The sequence below is a fragment of the Dermacentor variabilis genome, chromosome 6, assembly GCF_050947875.1.
Source record: "Dermacentor variabilis isolate Ectoservices chromosome 6, ASM5094787v1, whole genome shotgun sequence".
Lineage (NCBI taxonomy): Eukaryota > Metazoa > Arthropoda > Arachnida > Ixodida > Ixodidae > Dermacentor > Dermacentor variabilis.
Window position 1 is genome coordinate 125,261,790 of NC_134573.1, and position 17,726 is coordinate 125,279,515.

General features: G+C 46.8%; 1 protein-coding gene across 2 annotated transcripts in view; it reads left to right on the top strand.

Annotated features, from left to right (window-relative positions):
* Nucleotides 1–17,726, top strand: part of LOC142585164 (cadherin-like and PC-esterase domain-containing protein 1) — a 182,256-nt gene that overhangs the window by 135,802 nt on the left and 28,728 nt on the right. For both annotated transcript variants that reach the window (XM_075695700.1, XM_075695701.1), the window contains exons 12-13: nt 8,123–8,229; nt 9,198–9,320. In XM_075695700.1, the coding sequence (XP_075551815.1) occupies nt 8,123–8,229; nt 9,198–9,320 (230 nt within the window). The remainder of the gene's footprint in view (nt 1–8,122; nt 8,230–9,197; nt 9,321–17,726) is intronic.

Here is a 17,726-nt window from a genome sequence, read left to right on the forward strand (position 1 = left end):
GAGGCGGTCGGTACGCTGCGCTATATATCCCTGCATTTTTGGAAGACCTCCGCACGACCGTCGGGGAGCGAACAAAATTTATAGATTTAATTGCATCACGGCAAATCTGCTCCCTCACGATGCGTTCTTATAATTACCTATCCATTAGTTTTATGATTCTAAACGCGTGCCGAGTCGTAATATTGTATTTATATCCTTGAACAGAGCCGTTAGTAGTTGTGCACCCTCTCGCTAATTTCTTAATTCCGGCTCTTGCTCTTCAGCGCGTCATTGAGAATTTATGGGTTGCATTGAGATGGGCAGGCGAGCAAAGTCGGGAAAAGTTACTCGAGCACCTCAACGCGCAAATCGTTTGAAGCAGTGCGCGGCGATAATGTAGTAAGCATGAGGGTGCGGAAAGTATTTGGTAAGCATCATACCAAGTCCCAGCAACACGCCTGAAGTAGCGCAAAGTTCTACTGCGCGTTAATATTGAGGCTAATTATTGAGTATCTATATATATAGTCTGAATATATATCGTCAGAATATATATATATATATATATATATATATATATATATATATATATTCTCTGACGCAGCAGTTATCACGAAGTATATTACTCGTCGGAGATGCGGCGAACCGACCACGCCCAAGGCACAGATCACACTCAAGAGAAAGCCCCACAAGCGATGAGGAAAAAGAACCCCATCTGAACCCAAAGTGATGATGATCACGTCCAAATGACAAATAGCTTAATATTGTAACGCACAGTTGAGTGACGGTGCTTTAATCACACTTACCTTGGGCGAACTTGTGCCCGACAAACCGCTAAACGAGAGCCTCACTAGAACGTCCACAGTCTTTTCGCAAGAGACCCGCACCTCTTCTTCTTTCCTCGTGTCCCTCGCTGATGGCACGCTGCTCCGATTGCGCGTGCCTTGCGAGCCCGCGCTACCCGCTTCACTGCCGCTAACTTTCGCAGGTAGCACTAAACAGCTGGACGGACTTAGGAGGCGGCTGGCGCGCGCAACTTCAAATAATATTGTGTCAATATATACCAACACTAATGTCCTCGGCGCAAGAGCGGCCATCCTGGCCGCAATTCAAAGGACGGAGAACGACTCGTGAAAGGCTTCATACGGGAAACGTGGACAACCGCAGCAGCGCGGCAGCGGCAGTCATTTGGAACAGTAACAGGTGCCACACGATAGTTAACCGGAGAGGTCTGCTCCAAGACATTGTAGGGGCCGATGAACCGAAGCTGAAACTTTTCACACAAGCCAGCAGTATGAACTGGTGTCCAGAGTAGCACTTCCTCGCTAGCGCAGAAGCACGCGACGCGATGAGAGGCATCGTAATGCTGCTTGCGGTCCTGTTGCCGTGCTTCGGTGTTGATGCGGGCGAGCTGGCGACAACGTACAATGCGGGACACATATTCTGCACAGGAGGATACACATCGACTGACAGTTGGCGCGAAGAAAGAGATGTCAAGACAGGAAGAGGGTGAACGACCATAGACAATGCAGAATGGCAAGTAACCGTTAGTGCGTTGAACGGCGGTATTATACGCAAAAGTCACGAATGGCAAAACTGCGTCCCAGTTTCTGTGATCTGGTTCGATGTACATGACTATCATTGTCTGACAGCGTGCGATGAAATTGCTCTCTTAGGCCGTTGGTTTGCGGATGGTAACTGGAGGTAGTCTTGTGGGTGGTTCCGGAGGCTCTGGAGTACTTCTTCTACGAGTTGCGAGAGGAATGTTTTTCCACGGTCGCCCATGAGGACGCGAGGAGCACCGTGACACAGTTCAGCTAATCCTCGACGTCTTCACCGCGAAGTCCAGCAAACAGACGGGGATCACGCTGGTGCCCACTGACAATCCAATACGTAGAGGCTGTGGTAGTCGAGCCAGAGATGGTTGATGTAGAAGTGCCTGTTGGCTCTTCGTGCGACATGCTGGTGGACAGCTGGCACAATCGGCGACCTGATTGAAGCTCTAGGAGGTTGAGCGGGGAGTCAGAGGACGGAGGACCGAAGAGCGCACTCCACCACTTGTGACTCAGCAGTTATCACGACGTTTATATCGCGGCGGAGGTGCGGCGAACCGACCACTCCAAAAGCACAGATCACATTCAAGAGAAAGCCCCAAAAGCTATGATAAAGAAGAACCCTATGCTAACCTCACATGATGATGATCATGTACGGGTGACAAAGAATAGCTTAACAAATGCCCGTAGCACGTAGGAAAAATAGCAGGACTTTACTGACGTTTCGGCCGGGGTCTGGTCGTTCTCAAGAGTACGATTGCAAGCACACAGAGCTCAATTTATACATTTTTCTCCGCAAAAAAAAAGAAAAGAAGTAGAGAGAGAAAGCAAAAACGTGAATGTAAACATGCGCGTACGCACAGTGGTGTTATGAAAAAAAGAAGCACGTTGCCTATGACCACAAGCACGCGTACATTTAGTGAGTTCATGAATACTAACACGCGCGTTGACTCAAGTGAAAATCAACAAAAACAACCGTGAATTTGAACTTGCGCGCACATGCAGTGGTGCTATAACGGGACTATAAGGCTGCCAGTATAAACATTGGCATTATGAAAAAGAAAAACAGTTAGGCAGTTTGTGAATAAACCACACGTCCGCAGGTGCACATTCGGTCGTGTCCACAAGGGAGGAAGGACGGAAACCGTAGCCAATGGAATGTAGGGGAGAGGGGTCACCTGTTAACAAAGAGCATGCGAGGGGTCGCAGCTGCAGGGGGAGTGTTTATTCTTTTCTTTGTTTTAAGTTGCTGCAATTTTTGTGCGACCACGAAGACGATCAATACACCCCTACCTGGTTACGGGACACCTGCACTGTGACCTCCACTGACCTTTGAGTTGAACGAACTGCATTCCATTGCATTATTTGCACAAGTGGTACCCTTTGTGTTCGCGGGAAGCGGTTTTTTTTATATATCTAAAGTCTATGCGCGCGTGAAAAATAAAATAAAATATAAATGACAAATTATATGACAAGATGGAGTAATAAAGTCAACATAACAGAAGGGCGAGAAGAATTTATAATAAATGATGTGGAAATATACATATCACTTCATAAACATGCCATATAAGATATGTCAGAATACGAATACGAATATATGCCAGAATGCGCGCGTGTTTTGATAGCGGAAGATTAGGAAGAGTAGCAGCATGACACTTTTGGTTGTTAAAGCGGTATCTGAACGGTGTTTCAATTTATCCAACATACTGTAATTTACTAACAGAACATTCGAGCAAATAGATGCAGTTGTTAGGGTCGCACGTAAAATTACCTTTAATTTTCATGTGGAAATCGGAAGGAGTGCCTTTGGCAATACATGATGTCGTCATGTGTGCCCAAACCTTGCATCTTGTTTTCTTGCAAGGTCGGCAACCCATGGTCTCAGGAATCATCGTTTTAGATGACGTTAACATGTAATGAATATTACTAGAATGTGTGAAGACTACCCGATGTGGTTCTGGAAAGATAACCTTAAGCTGATCACCCTGCGCTAGTATGTTTAAATGTTTTTAACGATTGACGAAACATTTGGAACCGTTGATGAGTGGGTTAGAAGAAGGTTACTTTGTGTATGAATGGACGATTGCTTTCTAGCGCGGAACAAATCCTTCCGATTCAGCACATCGGCCCATTTAACGGCATCTTCCACAATATTTATTTATTTATTTATTTATTTATTTGTTTATTTGATACCTAAATAAACAAATTATTATATATGACGTAGTTATTCCTGTCGGATTAAAGGTTCGCGAAGTTGTTCACAGTTTTCATAAATATCTGACTGTTGCGAGCAAAGCTGAGTGTAGGACTATGGTATATTGCTTTTAGAGTGTTTTAAGTGTGAACTTCCAAAGTGAAGATAACGATACCTATCTGTTGGTTAACTGTACAGTTTAGCGGCTAGTTTATTGTTAGATAGGGCAACTGTAACGTCCAGAAAGTTAATCGTAGAACGAGAGTACTCGTGCGAAAAAGAAATGTATGGTGTTCCAGTGACTTTTGAGCTACTATGCATAACACTGCGTATACTTTAAAAAAAAGGTAACTGGAACGTCAGTGCATTTCGTCGGAGACTTTGAAAATTAATATCTCAAAGCTGGGGCAATCCTGATAATTCATTCTAAGTGGATACGCCTTGTGAACTTACTAGGTACAATTTGAGGATTAAAATATGTGCGCTAAAATGATCAATAAAAAGTTAATTCGCGTGACTGTGCTGATTATTTAATTAAGCATCTTGATTTCTAGCAGAAGCAATGACCGCCTCATCAAGTGATTTAGATCAAGGGTTATAATTGTGTTACTTGCAACAGGCATTGTGTAAATGCATAGTGAAGCTAAAAAAGCACGCTTTATATATATATATATATATACACACATGGCCGACAGGTATTTGTTATTTGAGCGCATGGCTTTTAATGCTGCACTAAATAAAAAGTACCGCAACGTTGAGAGCAACGCGAGGCTGCACTTTCAGCAGTGCCTGCATTATAATGTGTCGTAATAACCACCGGCGTTTTCGGTGGGTCCGTGGCATCTCGTAAACCACGTCGACACTTTCTGCGTCACAAAGCACATCAGCTGATGATGGTATACCTCCAGCTTTACAAAATTGGCCGAGTTGCACTTGGGATGCCATGAGACATCGCGGGAGAGTCGGATTCAAAGATAATCTTTTCTATCCCGCCTGCCCTCTTAGATTACGAATTACTAAGTAGTGTTTAAGTAAACGTCAGAAACGGCAACATGTGAAGCAGGATGACTCGAAGAATAACGAGGAATGAGCTGGAAGAGTAGCATAAGCGAAAGGAGGGCAAGCTCCACACAAACTTGGCATCTACATTGTCCTGGGAACAATTGATGGTGCTCCACTAGAAAGTGCGAAGTCTCGCTTATGACGCTGCGTTGCCAAATCCGACTATTTAACATCTGCCTCCGCAGGTCTGGCAATTGCCCTATCACTTTTATGTTATTTGTGGAATGAAATTGCATGAAGTTGTAGTACATTTAATCTCAGTATGTCGGCGTTTTAGCGTCCGAAAAAAAAAAGAAATTGAGAGAACCCTTCCGAAAGCTTTGCTTGAACTTCTTTCTTGCAGGGTTAATTTCATTCAAGGCTATCGAACTTGGTTTTAGCCACAGGAACGTTCGTGATGTGGTTTGTTAGACTAAAGTTATGCTCTGCGTGAGACTAGAATTATTGCAGGCTAACTTTTTTAGCATTCACATTTTTCTTTGCCGCAACATTTAGCTGTTATTAACTTCATTTGTGTATCCGTTAATCTTCTAATTTCTCAATATTCAGTTATTACGTAAATTCGTTCCAATTTATGTCTCATAAATATTTTTGTTTCTTGAACCTTCGTACCGTCCCAATCACGGCCGATCCCTTCGCGTCGGTTGCGTTTTTTCACCGAGAAGTAACCAACCAACCAAAAGTTGCGCAGAAGGTGAGAATAGAAATCACGATAAAAACGCGGGAAAGCCATTCCTTCGCGCACTGAGCTACAGCGAAACGCATATCCTCGTCTAAAGGCCTGCGCTCTCGCGTTCCCTGCGCGGGCTCCGTTGTCTTTATCTCCAAAGCAAACGCAGACGCACACACAAACACAAAAAAGACCAGACTGGCCCACTTGGACAGGAGAGTATGCCATACACGTAACATCCCACCCAGCGCCGTGCAGTGTTCTTTCAGAAGGGTGCGCTCGTTTTTTCCCGTTTCCTCCGCGTATCGATGGCGTTTCGCTGCCGCGACTGGGAGTCTTGCGCTTTGGCGGAACTGCCAGCTCGGGAAACGGAAAGAGTGCCGCGGCCTTTTTCCGGTGCTCCCACTCTCAGGCTACGGAAAGAGTAAGCGGAAGGGCTGAGGGGAAAGAAGAAGGAGGTGGGGAGGTGCGGGAAGCTACGTGTCTGGGTGCGGCGCTTTTTTTGCTTCACGCTTAGCTGCTTAGCAATCTAGCTAATGCGCAAGCCAGATAGAAGCGCTAGAGAGAGGCCTCGTTGTGCTCCAGGGACGACGCTCTATAGGATATAAAGCGGTCGTTTAGGTGCTTTAGCGCGCTTTGTTTTCTTTCCTATTGTCGCGAGCCAGCCTGGAGAGACGGCGCAAGATCGGCGCGGAGAGGGTGGCGAGCGAGAGAATTGTGTAAGCTGCCGAGAATGGAGGTGTGGGTTTACAGCGAGGCTAGCTACAGGAATTTCTTTAGTAAAAGCTTTCAGACGCTCTTAATGCAGACACTTTTGAGAGCATTGCCCAAGTGCCGTTTTACGTCTTGATACAAAAGTGTCGCACACGAACGAGAGAGAGAGAGAGAGAGAGAGAGAGAGAGAGAGAGAGAGATGAATGAAAGTGGTAAACCATGGCAGCCAAGAGACAGTGAGAGACGAAAGGCAGGACGGTTAAACACATGCACGTCCAGTTTGCTACCCTGCGTTGGAGGAAAGGTTTAAAGAACGAAAAGTGACAGAGAGGAGAGAAAGAGCACTCAAACAGAATACAAAGTCCGGTTTCCGGGGAAACATTGTATTATGTGTAAGTGTGTAAATCTATAGCATCATGGCTCGACACGCTACGAAAATTTTCCCAGTAACTAACTAGCCATCGTGGATGCGTACGGCGCAGAGTAGGATCAGCCGCACTCTTAACAGCACCAGAATGTCGAAACATAACGCCAGAGCTAAGTGCGAGCGGCCGCTCTAGTTCCGGATCTAGAGCAAAAACTTCCCCTCCTAACTTCAGCATTGAAGATGCTTCACCAGCAGCTGAAGCTTATTAGTTGTCCTTAGTTTATTTCCTGAAAAAATGGGGTAGGCACGCTGCGTTTAATCGACGTCTGCTTTACTAGTGCGTGTATATATATATATATATATATATATATATATATATATATATATATATATATATATATATATATATATATATATATACAGTTATATATATATATATATATTATATATATATATATATATATATAATATTTGTTGTGAGCCAGCGTTAATTGCGGTAGACGGCATTAAGGCAATACTGAATTGCAAAGAGAATTGAAAAGGGCACAGTATGCTGCCGCTTAATGACCACGTTATATACGGCGCTTAACAGCGGCCTCATTAGAACGTGATCTCGCAACGCTGCTTACGTAACTCGAGCGAAACGCTAGGTTGCAAGTTTCTCATGACGTTGCACGTTATTGTACCGATGAATAGCACAGCTGCTATCGTCTCTCGGGGGGCAGTTTCCGCAAGAGAACAAGAGGAATTGCCTTTAAGGAACTTCGTTTTCTCACCGACGGCCTTTTTCCTGTTGGCTGTCTTTTTTTTTCTTTTTTACTTGTGGTAACAAGTTGTGTTTAATGTACGACCTGGTCTTGGGCTTTCTTGTCTGAAGCCTCTTGTGCGTCATATGTCCCTCCATGGTGTGTAATCAAGCAAATGTTCTTGACGTAGAGGTTTTACTTAGCGTCCGCACCCGTTCGTGTCATCCTGCCATCATAACACCATGTATGCATGGAAGAAAACGCGGGAAAATGCCTGAAGGTAGTCACCCAAATCTCGGAGACATAACCGGCAATTACAGGTCCGTGGTAGATGGCGCCACAATACCGCGCTGCTGCAGAAACAAAGGCTTGAGCGAGAAGCGTACTACCTACGTCGGTGCTAGTGCAAATTGGTCAGTGTGCACTTATAAGCGGCGATTGGTGGGGAAAAGAACGTAACGTCAGAGCAACCGCGTGAAGACAGCCAGATTCTTGAACTTTTGTCTGTGGTGCCTTACTGATTATTGTCCAATCGCAGAAACGGCAGAACTGGGAGTTACATATTTTTTTTTCTATATCACTTTACCACGGGCTATCCTCAAAAGTGCTTTATTGTGAGAATGCTCTCCTGTCACCTCACATTATCATATGAACTTCTTTCTCAGCATGGGAACTGTTTGTCTAATAATTGCAAAATAAATGCGCGTGTTTTCTACAACATAAAAGGTTAGTTCCCCTGACTGATATAAAAGATAATATCACACTTTCACTTCTTAGGAATCATTTTATCTGCACTGAACACGAAAAGCAACTTCTTTTGTCTTGCTCTGACTTTTGCAGTTGTACCCAACGTACAAGAGCGGACAGTACAAAACCTTCGTCGACGAGCTAGAACAGCTTCACATGGGAACTCTTGAAGCAGGGGGAGCGACCGAAGACATACAAAGGTAGGCGTACGCACTGACGAGTTTACTTTCGGCAATATGCGTTTTTACAAACGCATTAAACCAAAGGTGGATTCAGGGTAGTGTGAAAAAGAAAGGGGGAGGGAGAGAGGATTTGCTGCACACCCAATACTTTCAGCACTTAAGTGCCGGCATGTCTCGGAAGTGTACTTGGTGGGGGGCGGGGGGGGATAGGAGGGGGCGTGCCAGCACCCAGCGTCTCCCCTCTGGCATTAAACACACTCGACAGAGCTGATTTCTAAAGGTTCTTTAAACTCTGTCAAAAAGCGACGTGACTGATTCGATTTCAAAATGCACGTTGAAAGCTACCATGACTACGTTACGTATTGCAAACCGTTCTGCATTTGCATTTTGTGCGTATGTAGTTGCTGTAGCGCTATCAGCCTGTTGCAGCTTAAGAGCGAAAAAAAAATACAGTAACGACGAGCATGTACACCAACGACGTCATATGCTGTGTTGTAAATTGTAACACCGCAGGCGAAAGGTTACCGTTGTTGTATATTTCTCGTAATACAGTGACACACGTACGTAATAATAATTAGAACATACCGGTTTTATAACTGAACATGTAGCTCTGTTTCAGCAATGCGAAGAGCGTTAATAAATCCATTGGCTGCCAGCTTAAATAACGCAACTTTTCGGTCGAGAGGCCCAACATTATTTCGAAGCTCTGAATTCTGGTTTATTTTATTTTTAATGCTTATTCTAGGCCAAAGAAAAAAAAACGTATGCGAGCCCAGTAAAGCTCCTAATAAATATGTTCAGAGCTTTGTCATCGTGTACTCTGTTAGATGTCCTTGTTTCCTAGACGATAAGCATCACAGATTTCGGAAGCGTTACCCAAATGTTGAGAAGGCAGTTTTCTATGGTTCGACCTACGTGATGTAGTTACCCTCACGCGTCAGTCTATACCAATGTCTTTTGACTCGATCCGCTTCCTTTTTGTACAGGAGTAGCAGCCAGCATGGTACTGCCGATATGCACCCGATTGTGGTGGCGCTCCAGAGGCACTTCAACCGTCACGTGGCCGACGACAACTACTCCGACCTGGAGCCGGAGCCTAGCGACGTTTGGTGAGTCGTCATGCCACCGGGTCTTTAACAGGTGTTAGCACTTTTGTCTACGACTACACAACCATTTGAAACTCCACGAGTCACGCTCCATCGTGATTTTCGTGATTTTAACGACGTACTCGACTGGTTCTTTCAGAGCACTGTTGCGGCACTCTGATGGTCGCGCACGCGCGCACACACACACACACACACACACACACACACACACACACACACACACACACACACACACACACACACACACACACACACACACACAAACATATATATATATATATATATATATATATATATATATATATATATAGCGCTATTCAAAACATGTGTCTGTAATACAGCTTGATTCTTTATATATATGTATATGTATATATATATATATATATATATATATATATATATATATATATATATATATATATATCTATATATATATATATATATATATATATATATATATATATATATATATATATATATATATATATATATATATATATATATATAAAGAATCAAGCTGTATTACAGACACATGTTTTGAATAGCGCTATCCCACTTTCTTAAAATTATAGAAGCGTGCGTAATGCGAAGGCAAAGCTTAGATTCCCTGGTAAACGACTTTCGAACCTTTCCAGGTACTTTCGAGAAGCGTCACTCGAATGTGCGATAAGAGGTCAGCATACCCTGGTGCTCGTTTCCTTCAAAGTACTTAGGATGTACCCAGTCATGTCAGCGAAGAGAAGGCGGTGTTCATCAGTAATAGCGGCTAACATGAAGCTCGTCGATTAACCTAGAAATTAAAGCTGTATCTGCTCAAAGGATCTGCCTTTCCACGTCGTTTCCATGCGCAAGTTCTAGAAGATAAACTTTGCGAGGCTGTAACGAAAAGGCGAAGTAATAAACCGTCCACAGACTCAGTGTGAACAGTTGTGGTCATTCTGTGATATTGTCATTGTTTAGTTAAGTTTTGTTTTGTATTGCGCATGTCCTTATTGTTTAGTTGTTCGCGCAGCGCCGAGTCATAAGACTAACATGAACCAGCGCTCCTGCTCGTGTTGAGTCCCTGCTATACGTGGGCATAATTATGAATCACGTACAAGCCCCAACTTTCCATTTCCATTGTTGCTGTTTCTGCATTTGCATAGCAGGCGGTTCGATCGTCTGCGACAACGTAGTTTACTCACTGCAGCTGCTCAGTTGCTACGTTGCTACGCTGCTGAGTACGACATATTGCGGCCTAATCGCGACTCGATTTCATTCCATGTCGGCCGCATTTCCGTTAATGGTGGCTATGCAAATTCGCTTGGTTGCTTAAAATTTTATGCAGAAATAACCCTCTCACTCCCCACCCCCCTTTGTCGTTGGTTTGGGCCACGTGGGTCGCGTCGCGAGGATGGAGCGGAGTGGGTGTGTCTTCGCGTCTTCCGGGCAGGTACATATTCGCTATGTTTAAAAACGCGGCGCAGAAGACGAACGCTACATGCGCATTACCGCGAAGGCAAATGAGACGGAACTTGTGTGGTGGGAGAATAACACGAACCGTTTCTTATGCCCGCACTTGGAAATTGCACAGGCCATGCGCATCCTTACGTAAAATTTAATTGCCAGGTTCCGAGAAAATGTCACATATTGTCGATCTAAAGAAGTACAGTGGATCTACCGCAAAGTTTTTTATGAGTAACACTATCATATCTAGCCTTGTTGCTGCATGGAGTAAGCGAGTTTTGCTCTGTCATCATGCCACGATAACCTACGGCGCGAAATAAAGCATCGCAAGAAGAACTTGGTTTCCAATTACGTTATTTGATTTTTCTCCATAGGTGCGTCTAAATCCACACCCCACCGACGCCGAGGAATCTGAACCTGAGCGCATGCACCCTCTAGTCTCTTACCAAGACATCACACAACACTACAAGCTAACCCGCAGAACATATGCACCCCCACACAGGTCACTACCTAGAGAGCAGGAGCGATTCCTCCGAGCTCTACAGGTTAATACATTCCCCCACCCAACCAGAAATCACCTGATACACCCTACAAAATTCTCTCCGCAATGCCGCTTCTGCGCTGAGCCCGGGTCCCTAAGGCACATAGTAGGGGGTTGCAGAGCGGCACCATTAAATCCTCCGACCCCTTACCCCACTAACGAGCTTTGGGAGAGAGCCTTGGCCAGCTCCGACCTCGAGGATCAGCAACGGCTAATTGCGAGGGCCCAGGACGCGGCCCGAGCTCAAGGCATTCTGGAATAAGGACGCCTCTCCACAGCTGCATTTACCTAATAAAAATGTTTATTCTCTCTCTCTCTCTCTCTGAACGACAGAAACACATCTCGAAGGCTACCTTTTGCATGCCAATAAGCATCATCAACATCATCATCATGAGTAGGCTTGGAGTTGGGTCGGAGAAGCAGGGAGAGCGGAGATCCGCCGGCCGCGCGAGTCTCACAATGTGTGTGTGGGGTCCGTGACAGTGGCTTGCTGCAGCGTCGCTAGACACTAGTCGACGCTCTAGCAAGCGTGCCGAAGCTGCGCGCGCTCGATCAACCGGTGAGAGTGCCGACCCAAGTCAAGCTGGCCTCGCCAAAACACCCGCCAGTCGCGCCAAGAAGACGGCCGAAGCTCGCGAGGGCCGTCTCGCCCAAATGCGTTAATTTTATCGTGCCTGCTAGAGAAGCATGGCGTCGAGCAGCATTTGCAAGCCGTTTCATAGAATATAGTCGCACAGTGTACAGACGCGTAGCTGCCGAGATTTCGGAAGAAATACAACGAGAGTACCTTATGTCGCAGGGCAGCCAAGGACGGGCTTCGATGAGTGCAAGGAAGTGGAGTGAGTGGCAGAATAACAGGAAGGCGGAAATGACCGAGCGTGCGCTCGCCTACGTCAGTGAGAACAAGTCTTTGAGAAGCATTTCGTGTCTAGCCCGCATGTGTTTTCGTGTTCTGTGTCCGCGAACGACACCGTGCACAACTGCTACGTGACCCTGTGGGTCGTCGACCTGGGCTTATTAAGCGTTTAGCGCCTAGTTCAATGTTGTTTTAATTCTTTTGCTATATACAGGTTTATGAAATGAAAAGCTACATGTTGCAGTCAATTATCTTTTTGTGGTGTTGATGTGCAACGCGATCACTAGAAATCTTGACGCAATTTTGAGTAATATGCCGCAGAAATAATCGGAGAAAGTACTATGTTCTATTAAAGAGACATCCCTACGCGGCTTATTAAATTTTGGCTGCATGAGAAGTGTACCGTGCTGATTATGAGACATATAAAAAAATAATACATTCGCAGCTTCGCTGGAACGCCGAACCACCGATTGCGATAGCAACTTAGTCGATAACTGCACGAAGTTAGGATAGCAGTTTTATCTGCCTTATAAACTTGTAAACATTCACTTACTAGCTAAATTAGCAATGATAGAATCTGTAAGCATTCCTAAACGAGGACGTAGAAAGAAAGAGACAGAACAATGATAGATTGTTTAAGCATGACTGGACAAGCACGTAGGAAAAAGCACACACATAGAGACAGAACAAAGATATAATGTGTAAGCGTGACTGAAAGACGGACGTAGGAAAAAGCAGACACACAAATACAGCGCTGTCTTTGTGTGCCTCCTGCCATTAGCGTCGCCGTGAACCTCACCGCGACGCTGATGGCAGGAATGCGCCTGGAGTGCCCATATAATTGCTATCGCAATAAAAAAATATGGTTGATCCCACTTTCATAGGAGTTGGTAGAACATGGAAGTGAAACGTGTCTCCACAGAAGCTGTTGCATGTTTGCCTCGTGAACTCGCGGTCGCCGATCGACCGTGTTGCAGTTTTGTTAAACCTTGGCTCTATGAGAAATGCGCGATGAGAAAGTTACGGTATACTTAAAAAAATTGCCAGCCCTTCCCCTACCGGAAAACGGGGGCAAGCGAAGCTTGTCCTGCGTGCATCTGACCTACGTCGTGGTTAAGTAACCCATAGGTAACGGTGCCAGATTGCTTCGGCCTCCAACTCCCTCAGCTCGGGATCTTCTCGTTGCTGTCGGATTGCCTGGGCTCGGGTGGTTCTAGCGGCTGGATCGGCGCGCCGACGGCAAGCCGTTTCACGGGCGAGTTCTCGCGGCCACTCGTCGAACGTGGAATGGTGCCCGTTCCTCGGGGGAACGCACAACGCGTGGCCGTCCCATCCGTTTTTCGAGACTGAACTGAGCAGAAACGGAGCTGACGCAGCGCGTGCGAAACCCTTTCCTGCCCTTTCCCTCCCCGGCGGAAGCGAAATGGCTCTGATTGGTTGCGCGCGTGGCGTGAGCGCGCGCCTCTGCAGCTGGAATCCTTGCTAACGACTCACGCTCCGGCGCCAGCGCAGCTATCAACTTATCAAACCGAGCGAAGGTGTATTGGGATGACTACTGTGGTAAACATATTGATTTACATAGTTGCTGTATTGATTGAATAAAGACACCAACACGTAACTTCGTGGTTGTTATCGTCTTTTATTTCCTCTGACTTATTAACACAGTAACCATAGGTTTGTAGTCGCTGTGGTACACCGACGAAGTACAGAGGGCCCGTATGGTCCTTTGGCGCTAGAAGCAGCGAGAACATGTGCGGCTACGGCAGGCGAATACGACCGACGAGGAGCGGGACGCGCATGCCAAGCGCAATCGTTGTGCCCGTCAGGACCCCGACTGCACACACTGCCGCAACGCCACCGCCGCGCATTCACGCTGTTGTTGATCACGCACGCCTTCGATGGTGGTCAGGTCAAACCACAGTCGGTCACACACCACACAAGTGACGCCAAACGGGTTGCCCATGAACTCCTGCTCGAACTTCGTCGTCGCCCCGAGGAAACATGCCGATGGATGTTAGCCACGTCGACGCCTTGCGTTTTCCAACTGATGGTACTTTACTTACTGTACGCGCCGGCCGCTGCGCGTTCGGTGGCAGCGGCTTCCCGTCGCTTTCGCGCCCATTCGCGCTGTTGTTCGCATCGGCGGTCTTTGAGGGCACGTTCTTCTTCAGAGCGAACTACGCGCGTACTGCCCATAGCAAGTCCAAAGTGCAACTTCTGATAACGTCGCCTGGGTGATGACTACGTAAGAATAAAACGAGGCACAGCAGTTGGTGGGCAGAATACGACGTTTTATTACAGCGAAAGTGTTTATGCGGACCCTGTGCCGTTGTTGTCGGACTTCGCTAAAAAGGGGCCACGCGACCTAGCCGGAGAGGAAAAGAAGAGTTCAACAGGGGTAAAGGTGTTGGAGTGACCCCTTTCTCCATATGAGAATGCTATCTTATTAGATAACCTTGTACGGTTGTCACACGGTGCAATTTCGGCGATCGAGCCGAAATTGAATTTAACGACGATTGATTCCACCCTGCCGCGAAAGAAATGTTAAGCTGGCGGTTTGCGGCCAAAGAACAGTGCCCAGCGATTGAAACGCGGCACTTACTGCGCCAGCAAGAAGTGCCGGCAGCCACATCAATCGTCAAACCGATCCAACTAATCGTCAAAACGATTGCAGTTCCCGCATCTCCAGTGATCAGCCTTGCGCCCGATATATGGAACTTTGGATTAGTGGTTCCGCAGATTTCATCCCAGCCACAACTATGGGAAGACAACTAGTAGTGCGTAATCCTGAGGAAGAGTCTGCCTACCGCAAAAGGGAAAGTGAGGTGAATGAATTGTGAAACAAAAGATTTACAACATAGACTGCTTGCGAAATTTGACTTGCATGGTGTAATACTCGGTGCAACACTCGCTGTAGCTGACACAGCTTCGCTGTTCGACCATCTTCAGGAACTGGAAGGGGCGGTAATTCTTTACTCTCTCGATGCGACTTGATAGACGGGCGCAAAAATTTTCAGAACCTATCCATGTACAGCTTAACTGTAAAATATGGTGAATCCCTCTTTTATCGGAGTCAGTAGAACGTGAAAGTGACACTTGTCTTCACAGGAGCCGTTGCATGTTTGCTTCGTGAACTCGGAATCACCGACCGTGTCGGCGACCGTGTTGCAGGTTTGCTTGTCGCGAAGCGTCTGGTTGGCGAGCCGCGTCCTGCTGCCGAGTCACTTCGGTGAAGGTACGGGCATTGTGGTCCGGCTTCCTAGTGTCTTGGGCAGCCATGTTGAGTTGCGACGCGCTCAGCTTCAGGAATGCGAGTGGCAGAGTTCGCAGCGTGCGACGCGAACGCTCGAAGGCGTTCTGCTTCACGTTGGCGTGTCTCTCGCCGGACCAAGGCGAGATTCACCCGTCGACGTCGTTGCATTTATGCGCTGCTCAGTGCAGCAGTTTTCCTAGTTGGTGCCATCGCAAGCGAAGTTGTAAGCGGCGTGTACGCACTACTGATGCATGTCGAAGCTGCGTTCCGTAGGCGACTAGGCGTCATAGGCTAATCGAACGCGAAAGACGAGTCATGCGCGGAACTGCGTCGTCACCTCAGCAGAATGCCTACACCGCCTACACCTGGCTACACCGTGTTTGAGCCTCCGCTACGCTGGGACTACCGAAGCGCTCAATGTTCGCGCTCGTTAGTGCCATGATGCAGTACTTTGCTTCACCGCTCTTAGGTGGCAGCGCCATCCCTATCAAGACGGATCATAGTTTACGCTTTCGCGCGAACGTCATATCCGTTACAGAAAGTTGATGGTGGACACCGGCATAAAACACTTTCGTATTAAAAAATGTTTCTGGAGTTGCAGCCTCTACAGTTTCTTACCAGCGCAGGTGAAGCCAAAGTTTGCCTATACTTCTACTATGAAAGAAGGCCGCGACAGCTGAAATATGTTAAGAGCTCACTTCCTTTTAGTCAGTTATTGTAACTGCTAGGCTAATTGGAAAATAAAAGCTTGTGGATTCTGGCTAAAATGTTACTTTTAGTTACGTTTTGATATCATGATTTGCCACAAAATTTGACAAGACGTTTAGGTTTCATTCTAAAACCAGTGACAGAAAGAAAGATGTTGAACGATATCTTTACGCCAAAATAGTAACCGTCCTAAATTTCCCGAAGCGGGAGAGAGAGAGAGAGAGAGAGAGAGAGAGAGAGAGAGAGAGAGAGAGAGAGAGAGAAAACCTTATTCTTCAGAGTGGGGAGCTAATTCATGGGTTCGTCAGGAAGGCCGGATGGCCGCCACGCGATGCCTGACGGCGACCTCTTCGGTTCGCTCCGCGGCTGGGAAGAAAACGCTTTGTGCCCGCTATTCAACTAACGTTTTTTCGTGCCAATGTTAAGATGACGATGGACCCGCCGTGGTTGCTCAGTGGCTATGGTGTTGGGCTGCTGAGCACGAGGTCGCGGGATCGAATCCCGGCCGCGGCGGCCGCATTTCGATGGGGGCGAAATGCGAAAACACCCGTGTACTTAGATTTAGGTGCACGTTAAAGAACCCCAGGTAGTGAAAATTTCCGGAGTCCTCCACTACGGCGTGCCTCATAATAAGAAAGTGGTTTTGGCACGTTAAACCCCATAATTTTTTAAGATGACGATGGTCCGGCTTCACTTCTGAGACATGAGCTCCACTCTAGCAATCTTGGTTTCAACCTTCTTGGCAGTAACACTGTTCAGTGGGCTATTTCTAAGCCGAAAATGTTCTTGCTTGTGATAAAGTGCAACTACCGTGGCGGTGGATTTAGTATACAGCGTTGTATGAAAGCGTAAAGGAAACTAAAGTTCGGCATGAACGAAATGGTAAGAAAGAAGCGCAGTCGTGTTGTAAAGGCCAAACTACACGTTCGCTTGCTGGCGCGCGTCTTGCGTCCGTCGCGCCTCGCGAGGAATGGCGGCTTGAACTAAGGAGGGCGTTGGCAGACGTCGTTTCTCATTTTTGTTAGGCAATCAGAGCACCGATATTTGTCTGGAGATATTTATGATCCCGCCGCGCTTCGACGCGTACGATCTGTCCCGCACCATCTGCGCATGCGTAGGCGCGCGGGCGCCAGCTATCGCGCGCCGGCAGGCGTATGTGTTTTGCCCTAACTCGTTTCCTCAATCATGATAGCGCGTCAAGCGCCTGTAGCTGAGCTTGTGATCTGAAAATGATATTGAGAAGGAAAGAAAGCTTGGCATAAGAAACGTCGTCAGAAAGAAGCGCAGTTGTTCTGTAAACCTTAAATGATTATAGCACATCAGGCGCCGGTAGCTGAGCCTATGATCGTCTATCACTGTCCACCGCTCTTCGGCGGCTTCCTATTCCGGTCGTCCGCAATGCAATGCAGTGCCGATGAGCGCGATCACGCTTTCCCGTTCGCTGCGTCGCGCCAAGACTGACGATAGCGTAAAATTCCCTCGGTTATTACGAGCCTTACGATTGCAAAACCGAGAGGTGCACTCGAGGCAACCGTAAGTATAGCCTAAGGAAATGTGTGGCTACAGCCCAACAGTCCGATGTCAAAAAGAAAAAGAATGGCGCGC